This window comes from Chlamydotis macqueenii, chromosome 4 (genome assembly GCF_036417535.1).
Source record: "Chlamydotis macqueenii isolate bChlMac1 chromosome 4, bChlMac1.mat, whole genome shotgun sequence".
NCBI classification, from domain to species: domain Eukaryota; kingdom Metazoa; phylum Chordata; class Aves; order Otidiformes; family Otididae; genus Chlamydotis; species Chlamydotis macqueenii.
The window spans coordinates 2468635-2481326 of record NC_141559.1 but is presented as its reverse complement, the minus strand read 5'-3'; the positions used below and the strand labels follow the sequence as shown (position 1 = coordinate 2481326).

Here is a 12692-nt window from a genome sequence, read left to right as displayed (position 1 = left end):
TCACGTAATAGAAACTAGGTCCAGTCACCAGGTAGGCAAAGTTCCTTTCTACCAAATACAAGCAACTTAATCCAACAGTTGCACAGACTTATCTGTAACAGCTCGCTCAGGATATAAACTATCCTTCTCTAGACTTAAAAACCTAATTACAAAAGATAAATATATGCTGTAGCACAATTTATGCTTCTCCATTTCCACTAAAGAGGCCCTGGATTAGAATAGAAGCTTAAAGAGGGATAAGATATATTTGCACAAGTTCCCCTTCCCCAGCTTTTGAGCGTATTACTGTTGGCTATAGCTAGTGCTTCTATCCGGTGGCATTGATTCAAGAGAAATGAAGCAAGCTCTCAGTTCAGCAGAACATATCCAGCAGCTGCAGCAGGAATTAACAGGGCTGCAAAGCTTTAAAACGAGTTTTCTAAATCAAACAACTGAAACTCAATGCATTTCAGAAGAAGCTGACAACAATCTAGGAAATGACACTGGCTAACAGCACAACTGTCTCTCCTGGAAGAAAATACTAAAACCACGTCACACAAATCCTCCGCTCTCTCTGATACTACGAACAAGACATTTCTCATCATACTGGGATCAAACAGAGGAGGAGTTTGCACAAACATGCACGCAAAGCTGTACACAGAGCTCAACACACACAAGGAATAAACAGATTGGGTTGCCGTCCCTCTCCAAAACGCAGCAGATGTTTCTTCAAATTCAAAGCATAATTATTTTTAACAAGGAATTAAAAGGAACTGCCATCTTTAAGTGAGGTTTTTCTTCTCTATTAAGCTTTTTCAATGAACAGAGGAAGTTATGTTTTTCACATAATCTTTTAAAAACCCCCACAATATCCTTACAAAGCATTTGACAACTGTGCATTACATGTATATGAAAGAGGAAGCTGGACCTTGGCATATGAAACACCCTGGCCTGCGTTTCTCAGGAGGTCAAATGAAGGACACACAAATGAAAAGTGCTATTTTGGCAATATTTACATCTGTAAAGCAAAACATTTAGCTAACTTTCATTTCAATCTGTCAGATCAGGAAAAAAAAAAAAAAAAAAGAGAGAAAAAAAATACAGTCTTCTCCTATCTTCCGAGCAATAGCCAAAATGGTCACCAGCAGGAAAAAAAAATTAAAAACTAAACCCAAACCCAGACCTTGGAGTCAACGTGTAAATAAAAGCAGCAGAGATGACTTCACATACCACTAATCATAACCAGAGAAAGGGAATAAACAATTTTTAGTATTTGGACAAATATACACCTACCTGTGGTCAGACTTCAGCACTGTAATACCATTTCTTTTTTAGATAGGTTTTAAGACTAAGAGAGGTTTTGAAATCAGGTGCAGAACAAACCTACTCTCAGAAATTCAGTCTCAGTTCTTCCAGAAACAAGCAGGTTTCTACCTTGCTGTCAATGAGGACAGTTGCCAGTCACTGAAATACCCCAGCTGACAGTTGGTTTTGGATTACAATAGGCATAAAACAATGTTTTTATGGACACTATTATGTGCAAACAGAAGCAATCAACAATAGAGGTTAAGCGTTTACCATCGTGCTTATTTCCTTGTTTTTGTATTTGACCAAAAGCTTTCATCTGGAAGCATGACTTGGATATTAGTACTAAAACACTTCCAGGGAACACAACTTCTCTCAGACCAGGAGGAAAAGAACACTTCCATATTTCCGTATCAGACTGCAGATGTGGAAGCTGATTAAAGGTATTCAGTTCATATTTTCCCCCGCATCTCACTCTTCCTTCTCTCCCAACAGAAGCAATTCTGGAAGCCGAGTTGTTCAGATGTGCAGTTAAGTCTTCAGCTCGTAGTAAGTGAATATACAAAACAGAAGCACGTGGCGGTGCTAGAATTTGTGACTTCCTCCACGCGGGAATATGTTAAAGTATACGCTACCATTTTAACTTTTTCTAGTACATACCATCCAGGAGGAACACCTGCAACAAGCTTTAATGAGAACAAGAGCAAACCACACATCTTCAAATTCTGATGTAATTTGCTTAGGGCCCATCAGTGTACGAGCTATAAAGAGAATCCTTCCTAAGAGCAACAACAGTCACAATGGAGAGAGAGAAAACAAATCCTTTGCAAAGAAAATCAGAAGGGGCATTATCAAAATTATAATATTTGCTATGGATAATTTAACTATGAACCGTCAGGGAAAATAATTTCCAATCTAGTTTAAACTGTTAGAATAAATTGCTACCAACCAGCACTTATGAGGATGAGTTTCAGTGTCCTCAGTCTCACTGGGATTTGAAAGCTCTCTAGATTTTCACTAAAAACAAAACATAAAAGCTCCAAATCTTCAAAACAGAACACCTAATTAAAAAATCAGATTTTTAATTTTTTAAATAACATTCTCACGAGTGCTCTCTACTACTCTGTGAATGGAGTCAATTTTAACATTGACAGAACCAGTACAACTGAAGCAAATACTTGCAGATAAATATGCCAAGGTACCCACGTTAAATCACAGCTATGTCAAACTGAGAAGAATGCCACGACTCAGTGAAGGGCAGAAAGAGCACAAACAGCAAAAAAGGGCAACGACACGCTAGCAGGTAAGCCTTCTTGCATACCACAGAAAAAATATTTAAAAAAAAAACCATTCTTAACATGGGAAGGAAGGCAAACATACTGCTTCTTGACAGGTAAGTAACCCGAGAAACAAGACTAGAGCAAGATAGTGAAGAAAATAGCTGAAATCCCAAGCTTAATTCTTGTCCTCACAATGACCAAATCTACTTCACCAGCATCTAATGCCCTTAAGGAGAGTATACTACTCATGGGAATGATTTAATGTGTATGTAAGAACAGAAATCAGCATTAAAAACACATGTGTTCTAATAAATTTGCCCAGGTAAATGCGTGCTTCCCAGATTAGTATCTTTAGCTAGATTAGGAAGAATTATTTTCTCCTCCTGTGGAGTACAGGAAGCCTTATTAGAGCTTGCCTTCCTGTAAAACATCTGGCACTGACTGACACAGGCCACCTAACTATATGAAACGTCGGTCTGCGTCACGAAAACCTACGCTGAAAAACACCACCCTGTATGCTTCACACTTAATTCATCCCCCCAAGGTATTTTAAGGCACTTTAGGGATCACGAGGTGCTCTACTTGGACAGCTTTAGACACAGAAATACTCTTCCCACGGTAAGATTACTCAATACTGCTACTGAAATGCTGTTCCAAAAGGGTGGGGTTTTCAGCTTCCTCACCCATCGGAGCCTGTTGCGGGGAAGCGCAATCAGTCTGGTCACCTCTGGCTATGCCTTGTAACTGCAGTCACAGACTCAGAGGAAATACTCTCCTCTTTGAAGATGCTGGAAAAGATTTGGGAAATTTCCTGCTGAAATGGAAGATAAATAACCAGTGAAGCCTCCAAGGCTTAAAGCTTAAAAGCATACTGAAGCTAATGGAATGGCTGCTCCCTGAAAGCTCACGAGAGCAGGGGACAAAAGAAGTGATAACCTCCAGCTGATCCTTACATTACTCTTAATAACATACGTGCCCATAAACAAAGCCGTTCGTATTTCCGCCGTGGCAATCTGAGGGCGGGGAGAGGTGTGTCTAGGCAGCACTCGCAAAAGCACCCTAGAAAAGATAATCAACTGGGACATCACCCTCCTCTCATGGACACCATCAAATTGCCATCAAAGGCGCAGCGCTTTTGGCCACTACAGAGAAAACATCGATATGAGTTAGTGGCAAAAATTACACCCCATTAAAAAACATATTACTAATTGATCTTTTCAAGTACCGTCAGAGAAGCAAACACTTGTCTAATTCTTATTTATTTTTTTTTAGTCAGAAAACAAGGCCCAAACCTGTTAAGCAAATGGGATCTGTTTATATGAAATCAATGTGGATCAAAGTCAGAAGACTCTCAAAAGAGAAGATAAAAGATGTTCAGATAATGACAAAAACACGATTTGCAAATTATGTGGTATTTGGAACAGACATGGGAAAAGTCAAGTCACCTCACAGAGGTTCACTTTTATCTACACTGCTTTCAACGCAAGAAAAACACCACCGAGAAGCTCAAAACTAGCTGTTGACATTCTAATCGAGATTTAATACTTCAGCTGACTTAGTAAATGTGAACTGAAAGCTCAGAACTTTTAAGTGCAGCTTAAGAGTACTTTGAGAATACACATTATTCTAATAAGCAAAAGCGCATTTGCTATACTGAAGAGATTTGAATTGCACATGTGTATTATTTCTGTCACTAAAAAAAAAGGAATTGGAATTGTGACAAAAAATAAAATATTTAAAATTGTAATTTCTTTTCAAGTGTTTTTATTATATTCAGGACTACAATTTGTAACTAAGAGCAGTGCAGATATAATTGATCATCACCTTAAAAGCACAAAGGTTACTTCTGCTAGAACAGGGGGCATAGCTTCCTTTTCCTTCCAAATCAAAAGCAAAGCCCATTCCTTTGCAACATACACAATTACTCTGAAATTTCCCTGTAGCGATACAAAGAAACAGACGAGAACACACCTTCACCTAAGTCTGCAACCAGATCCGTTCCTCAGTTGAGAAGGACTACGAAAGTAAGGATTTGGATAAATCTCTAAGAGCATTCCTGGTCGAGGTGAAGGAAGGATGGGGAAACAAGTATTGTTGTGACTGGACTGAAGCCGATTTAAGTAACTCTTAACCTCAAAGCTACCTTAAGGAAGTTTTATGTAGATTGAGTCCTCCATATTACACACTGAAACTGCTTTTCTGCAATCTTGCAAGCAAGAAGGCCTAAATTCAATATTGTGCTTAAAAGACTTGAAGAGAACCAGGCACAAGGGATACGCATTTCCAAGCCAAGGAGCCCTAACTCTGCTCACAGATGCAGCTGACCCAGTGAACAAGTCCTTGAGATTTACATTTCAATTGGTATTTCAAGTACAAAACACAGAAGTAAAATGCTACCTCATCATAAAGCAGTTCAGATGCGAGCAGAATGAAAACTCACAATTTAGGTTTGAAAAAACAGTACCTTGGTTAAAAGCTGTACACCTATTATCAGCCCGGACAATGTACCGCAGTTTGAGGCGTTTTAATGTTTGGTTTTTGCATCCCAAGTGCAATCAAAGCGCATCTTTCTGCAATTCAAGAATTGCTTCATTAAGAATCTGAAGATTCCTCTAAGAAGCTTGCTCTTCAAAAGCTGTTTAGTAGATTTCAAAAAGCTAAAAACCAAAACAACCACCACAAAAAAATAACAAGCAAATACAAAACCGCTAATATTTCTGGGATCTCTGAAAACAGAGATGGAAATGCATTCCCTCCGTTCGTGGGCGTGGCATCCCACGTGTTCTGATAAGAAAGGATCTTTCACCGTTCAGCTTTGAGGTGTAACCCCTGCATTTATGGGTGTACGTGCTAAATCTGCAGAAAAATCTGTGTGAATTTTGCCTCGTTCCATCTTACGAGCCACAGTCTCCCATATACACTTCCAGTCATTAAAGGACCACACCAAGGACCAACTGGGTCTTGCATGAACAGTACAAAAATTAAAACATGAAATACAGTACGTTCCAAATCATGACTGAGAAGGAACACAAAGTGTTTATTAATTCAGCCTAGCACTTCAAGGTTTATCCCATCATACATAAAACTCACGGCACCTCAGTAACCTGGTGCTGATCTTGCTACAGCTTCTCACGCTGAAAGGTACTTAAATCTAAAAATCACACACAACACAGCGGTTTATTTTAAGCATCAAAACTCAACAGATCATGCTACTGTGCTAACAAAACAAAAAAGGAAGATCTGTTTTAAGTAAACTTGTGAAAATATTTTATCTTAAGTAAAACCAGTTTCTTCGCCTCTCTCCCTTTAAATCTGTAACTCTACAAGGAGTGTTTTAAATTTAAGTACCTTTTGAAAAATAAAGGAAAACAAATCTTGCAGCGAGAGTACGAAGCCTAAAATTCAGCAAAAGGTAAAAAGTACATTTTCACACAACTTTCATCAGCTGAAAATATGAGTATTGACACTGCATTGAAAGATCTTTACCAGAGAGCTGCATGTTACCAGAACATGCTATAACACCCTATGCAATATCTTACGTTTAAATTTAATAAGTTAATTCAAACTGCTCTTTACCTGCAGCGATTCCTTTGCATCAAAAGCAAATCCGCTCAAAAACAGGTTTACGCTGTGACACTGTCTGCTTATTGTTCGTTAGCACACCACAAATTCATATTAGAACACAGATAACGTTAACGAAGAAACACCTGTAATCCCTGAAATCCTAGCACAAGCGCTCTGACTTGGACTGAACAAGCAATTGATTTATCACCAGTAGAGCTTGCTTTTGACAACAAAAACTGACAGGACGTGTGTATCTCCCCTCACATGTATCAGAAAGAGATATCCCCTGACACTGAAAACGTCTAGGAAATACACACATCACACACAGAGCATAAACGAGCTGTGCAGCAGGTATTACGGCTGGGTTGTAACAGCAGAACAGCTCACTGCTTAATCAGAATGGCTTGCTTCACAAATGGTTACTTGATAAAATGAGAGTTTTCCTCCTCAGCGTAATTTTCTTCCCATAACAAAGTTTAGTATGAGGTAGAAATACACTTTTTCTCATGCATAGTCAGATGGGCTTTCATGTTCAGGTTTAAATGCAACGGAAACGCAGAATTGAGTGAAGCTGTAACACTACAACAGAAGCCATACTGGAAACTTATCTCTCAGCCTTCCCCAAAAATCAGCTTGCAAAATGCCTGCAACCTGATATTCCCAGTTATTTAGACACAAAAATGGAGAGGCTGCATTATGTTTAACTGTTTTAGTATTTGCACATCTTTTCCTGAAATGCTTGACAGCAACCACAGACCTCCACGCAATCCATGAAACATTTAACACACAGGGAAAAAAAAACAAGCACCAAGAACATGGGGAAAAAAAAAAAAAAAAGGAAATAAAATATTAAGAAATGTATTAAATCGTTTAGCTATTTTTTTTTTTTTTTAAACGCTCACCACAAGAACGCAAAAACAGGGGAGGAGGCATCGTAACTACTAGGTTAAAATATACCCACCCCTAGCCGAAAGCTTTTTGGTGTTGATAATTTTGGCAGCGTACTCTTGTCCTGTGGTGATTTTCATGCATCTCCTCACGACGGAGAACGCCCCTCTGCAAACCAAGAAGCGGATAAAAGCGTCAGCCCAACCGAAACAGTTCACTGCCGTTACCGGCGGCAGGGTTTTAACGGGGTTTCAGCGAGAGGTGTGATGTCGGAAAAATTAAAAAAAAAATATGATTTTCAGCATTGATTTTATTCACCGAAAGGGTAAACTCCGCACTGAAACGCCGGTACATGACCGAACCGACCCCTGGCTCTAACGACGGGCGGAGGGAGGGCGCGTTTTCACAACCCCGAGGCAGGCACACGCCGAGGAGGGGGAGCAGCGGCCCCGGCCCCGTGTCCCCCGGTGCCCGCCAAAATGGCGGTCGGGGCTGAGAGCCGCCGGCCCCGCGCCGCCTCCCGCCCCGCCGCCGGGGGGCGCCACGCCCCGCCGCCCCTCACTGACCGAGCCCCCCCCACCTCACACCCGTTACAACCGTTAAAATAATTAAGAAAAAAAAAGAAAAAAAAATCTGTCGCCGCTGCGGGGTCGTACACACCCAGGCGGGCTCGGAGGGCCCCGCAAATAACGCCCTCACAGCCAACGGTGCCTTCCCCCCCCGCCCCGCCCGGTAACTCGGGTTCCCCAGCCCCGCCGGTTCCCCGTTCCCTCAACCGGCGCGTCGCGCCCGGCGGCGGTTTCCGTCCTTACTTCCCGAGCTCCTCGAAGAGCTGATACTCGTCGGTGAACCGGGTGCAGGTGGCGGTTGAGGCCATCATGAGGACGGACGGGCGGGCGGGCGGCCGCCGGTACCTCCGGCGGCCAGGGACGGCTAGGCGGTGAGGGCGGAGAGGAGCTGTGAGGCGAGGCTCTGGCTTCTCCTCCTCCCCCTCCTCCCGTGACGGGGCTGCCTCCGCGCCCTCCTCTCCGCCGGCTGGGGCGTCCTCCCGGTCTTCCCCCGCCCTTTCGGGAAACAAATAAATAAATATAGAAGCGCCTCTCCTTCTACCAGCCCCGCCGGGGGAGGCGGCGCCGAAAGGGAAAGCAAAACCGGGGCGGGGGGCGCGGTGCCGCCGGCCAAGGGACTGCTGCTGCCTCCGCCTTCCGCTCCCCTCCCCACACCCCCCCCCGCCTCCGCGGCAGCCGTTCTCCCGGCGCGGTGCCTCCCCCTACCGACACCGGTCCCTCCGGCCGCCCCGTCGCGGTTCCCTCCCGGGGCCGCCGTAGCCGAGGGACGCGGTCTGCACACCGGGTGCGGGGGGAGGACTTTCCCCCCGCCTCCTCCTCCACCTCCGCACCGCGGGGGGGCGCTGCCCGCCTCACCGCCCCCCCCCCCCGAGGAAACGGATGCACCTGCGCCCCCGTTCCTCGGCCGCCGCCTGACGTCACAAAGCGCCCCTCCCAATTTTCCCGTGGCGTCACGGCGCGCGGGGCCGTGGGGTTTCCACGGGAAGGCCCCGTCCTCGCTTCCCCTGCGGGCTTTTCAGTAAAAATAGAGATTGCGTCATCAAAGGGCACGGGCGAAGGCAAAATGAGGGGTTACCGGCCCATCAAACCCTGCGGAGATCGGGGAGAGAATTCCGCAATAATTCAATAATATCGAGAAATTATGTAAATGTGTCCAATTTTGAAGCATTCCCAACGTAATAACTTCAACGTTTCTGACAGCAGTACTAAAAAATGCCATTACAATGCGTTCGTGTGTGGAATTTTGGGGGGAAAGCAAAAAACTCGGGCATGTTTATGCTTGGTTTATCCACAGTTTCCTTTTCTAAAATACTTTAATAGCGCCGGACAAAGCAGAACAATAATGATTCTCAAACCCAAAACTCACCGTTTCCCAACTTTGGAATTTTTTCTGTTAAAAAGCTTTTCAGATGCGTATGTGCCACCAGCGCCTTTCTACCTTCACCTCCGTTTCTGGCCTGGGCTTTGCCCGTGATTATTTGCTTTGCTTTGGGCGAGTCGTATCATTTTGCTTGTACTCCTTCCTAATTAATTGCTGAGTAATGGGTTAAATTAACACCCGCATTAACATTTAAAGCGTTGAGTATGTCAGTTCGTGGTGCAACTGGAGCTTCGCTACCGAAGGCAGCACGCGGCTTGCATCGAAGTAGGCCCTCCAAAGCGTCTCACTCCTTGTTTTGATACGTGAGAAGGCCCGCGTACAAAATACATCCGTAAAGGTTTCTTCTACTTGAAAGCTCCAGTTTCTAGAATCAGAATCCGGAGCCGTGATCTCGTCGGAAGAGTTTAAAAAAATCTGCCAACAACGGGAACGCCTGCATGCATACAATGTGAACACGTAAGCCTGCATGCAAGGGTCGTTTTCCTCTGCGCCTCGCACAAATACACTAAATTCGTGGCATAAAGGCAGCGGCGAAGGTAACCTTTGAAACTTGTGAGCAAGTACAAAGCGTTTACTCCGTCAGTTCCTCTCCCGGGAGGCGTTCTGTGCAGCGGTGCACGCACGAAAAGACTGGAGGATGTTTCAATTTAGAAACAAATCCACGCTGGAGCAAGAAGGAATCTATTCTGGGATCAGGGAAGGGAATGCACATTAAAAAGCATTTCAGAACGGTGGCGTGGATTTTTAGAGCCCTCTAGCAAAAACGTGGCATGCGAGTTGTGCATAATTTTGTATATATCTGCATAAATAACACAATCAGCAGTACTGGAACCCCAGAGCGCTCTGATGATTGTGAGTATTTACGGAGGCATGTCTGCCCAGTTCCTGGTCTATATATACATAGACATTCAAAAATTAAATTTATTCCCCTGTCCTTTGTAGTTTTTTCCTAATAGTACATAGTATTTAGTGTATAGTATATAGCATTTGGACAAAGTATCTGTTAGAACTGCGCCCTGCATTTATTATTTAATTATGAAAAAAATGTTCAGAAGGAATCATTGAAGTCAATTCGCTTGCTTTTCTTGCTGTTGTTTTGAGGGTTTTTTAAATGACATTATAAGGATACATGATCCAAACTGAGAGTTTAAAAAAAAAAAACAACTTTTGTTTTTTTTCCCATTTCCAATCTGAAAAAAAAAAAAAAGCCCATGAAGGGGCCAAGGAGTATATATCAAGCATGAATTTTTTTTTAACAGGAGCTAAGGAAAGAAAATAATTGTTTACAAGATCGGTATCACAGGACTTGGAGATTTTCCATGAGGAGAGATACTAGGGAAGTGATAAATAGCTTGGAAGCACTTCAGTTCAGAGTTTTTTTTTCTTGTTACAACAATCATCTTTTAAATGTAGTTCACTCTTGAGCTGAAACAAAAACCACAATTTGTAGCTGCCTTTTAGGCACTCCATATATCCTCAAAATTTTTCCTGAGGAGACCAAAGCAGCCAGACTGGCAGCCAAGGAGCTGGCCCACCAGGATAACTTCCAAAAATGGGTTTTAGAAGGGCTTCAGGTTTCTACGAAGGCCACAGAAACAATTAATCTGTGGTTGATCTAGTGGATGCACAAAGCCAGATCTCAAAAATGAACCCCAAAAAGACTTTAGAACCATCCCAGAGCATGTTTCTCATCTCCAGAAGGGTTTGTTTTTTTTTTTTTTAAGAGAACAGTAAGCAGTTCAAGTCTGTAAGAAACTGAAGAGTTGTTCCTCTAAAGTTCCTTCAGTTTAACAAAATGTTACAGCTCAGTGGAATGAATTATATATTCGGCTTTAGAATCCAAAACAACATTTATTGTGGCAAAGGAAATTGTATTTATTTTAAGAGGCTGCTATTCAGCAAGGTCTTTGCTTGATATGGCTTTACTTTTAGACAGCCAAAATTTCATTTTATTTCTGGTCTTGCAAATACAGATTTTCAATTTGCTTCTGTTTTGAAGGTGTCACAGAGCTCTCAAAAGGTCATTCGTGTAGACTTCTCATTATGAGCACTGCTAGGAATATTGTATATTTAGTTCGTGAACAAATGCAACAGCCATTTACAGCAGAGGTCTAGACAGAAAATGGCCTGAAAGCCTGAGTAATCTTGGGTTTTGATAAATGCCAGCTTTATAGGACCAAATAGTCTTGAACAGAAATCCTTGGTGCTTCCCAAGGTTGCACGTATTCTTGTGGCAAGGTGCATATTGCCTTGGGGCAACTGGTTGAAAACATTGGAGCAGTTACAGGTACATTATTGCAGTAAAGCTGTAAAAACTGTAATTTGATCAATAAAATAGCCCCATCTTGTTGATTTAAAAGCTGATCCAAATGCCTCCTTCATAGCATGTTGAAAGTATCACCGTTTTTCCACAGAGGCTCGCATTGATAATACACGATGAATGTCCCTGAAACGGCCAAGAAGGTGGTTGTGGGCTTCATCCCCGGAGCATCAGGGAGGTGAGGGAAGCCAAGATCCATGGGATAAAGCACCAAAGCGGAACATTTCCACTGTCACGATTGGCAGGGAGGGCGGTCGGTAGGAGTACGATGGAGAAGACAGAGGAGAGATGTCAAAGTAGGAATAAAAAAGGAAGAGAGGGTGCTGTGTGGGAGTGGGAAGAAGGGAGAGAGCAGATGGAGAGGGGAAATTAGACCAATGGACCCGTGGCTGATGGAGCTACGTGGCTTGTGTAGTAAGAGACAGAGAGCAAATGAGTTTTATACTAGGACTGGAGAACCACAGAAATAACAAGTGAAGAGGATAGGGAACAAAGGGAGAAAACTTTTTTTTATTTTTTTAAAGAAAAAGGAGTAAGTAAAGGGAAATGGAAAGAAAGTAAAACAATTGTTAGGGTCAGAAACAAAAATAAGCAAAAATAGAAACATAAGTATTGAAGAAAGCAGGAAAATGGAGAGAGGTTAATCAATGAACAGATCAACCAGCTGTGGTGTGGAAACAAGGAAAGATGTAAGAATAGGATGAAAAAAAGGATCAACTGGGAGAAATCACACAGAAGACAATGTAGGGGTTTGCAATTTGTTGCAGTAGTTTGAACTGGAGGCGACAGATTTCAGGTCAATACTGAATTATCTGTGGCACTGTAAGTTGTATCTCTCTCTTGTTTTCTCACTGGAGCTGTTGGCCTTTCCCAAATAAAGTTTTGGGGAGGGGCAGAAGCACTGGTAACAGCACGTGGTCGGTGTGTCAGAGACTCACACATTGTAGCCCATTGTTTCCAGGTGATGATGGTGACCTAAGAGAATGTCCTATTGTCTTCTGCTGGAGCTGCTCCCTCCCAGACACCACCTGGAGAGTGCTGACTCCAGAAACTGCTGCCAGTCCCAGACATCCCAGGTCTCCAGCGAGTGGTAAAGAGCAGCAGTGGAGCTGCTGAGCAACCTGCCCTAGGGCTTGTTGTCTTTCCACGGAGAAGCTCTTCTTGCTCCATCCCTGGCTGCAGTTGTTCCACCGTGTGTGCCTAAGCACTCAGAGAAGTAGATCCCTGAAGGTTCCCCAAAGAAAATTAATTATTTATCCATTATTTACACTCCTGGCAAGCACCTTACTACCCGACTATGGCGGTGTGCATGCTCGCTCTTATTCTCCTGCTAGAGCACTCTTATATAGGATTAATTTACTCCTCAGTGAACGAGAAAGATGTTGGCAGAATAACTGATTTGATAG

At 43.1% G+C, this 12692-nt stretch overlaps 1 protein-coding gene across 29 annotated transcripts in view; it reads right to left on the bottom strand.

Moving 5' to 3' along the window:
* Positions 1 to 8306, bottom strand: part of CAMK2D (calcium/calmodulin dependent protein kinase II delta) — a 131651-nt gene extending 123345 nt beyond the window's left edge. For 5 of the 29 annotated variants that reach the window (XM_086747075.1, XM_086747081.1, XM_086747080.1 and 2 more), the window contains exons 1-2: positions 7829 to 8180; positions 7090 to 7184 (exon numbers count right to left, since the gene is read on the bottom strand). In XM_086747075.1, the coding sequence (XP_086603201.1) occupies positions 7090 to 7184; positions 7829 to 7896 (163 nt within the window). In that variant the 5' untranslated portion in view covers positions 7897 to 8180. Of the gene's footprint in view, positions 1 to 7089; positions 7185 to 7828; positions 8183 to 8290 lie in introns of those variants that run through there. The other 24 variants (XM_086747079.1, XM_086747096.1, XM_086747098.1 and 21 more) reach the window with 14 other exon arrangements.
* Positions 8307 to 12692: the final 4386 nt, after the last annotated feature.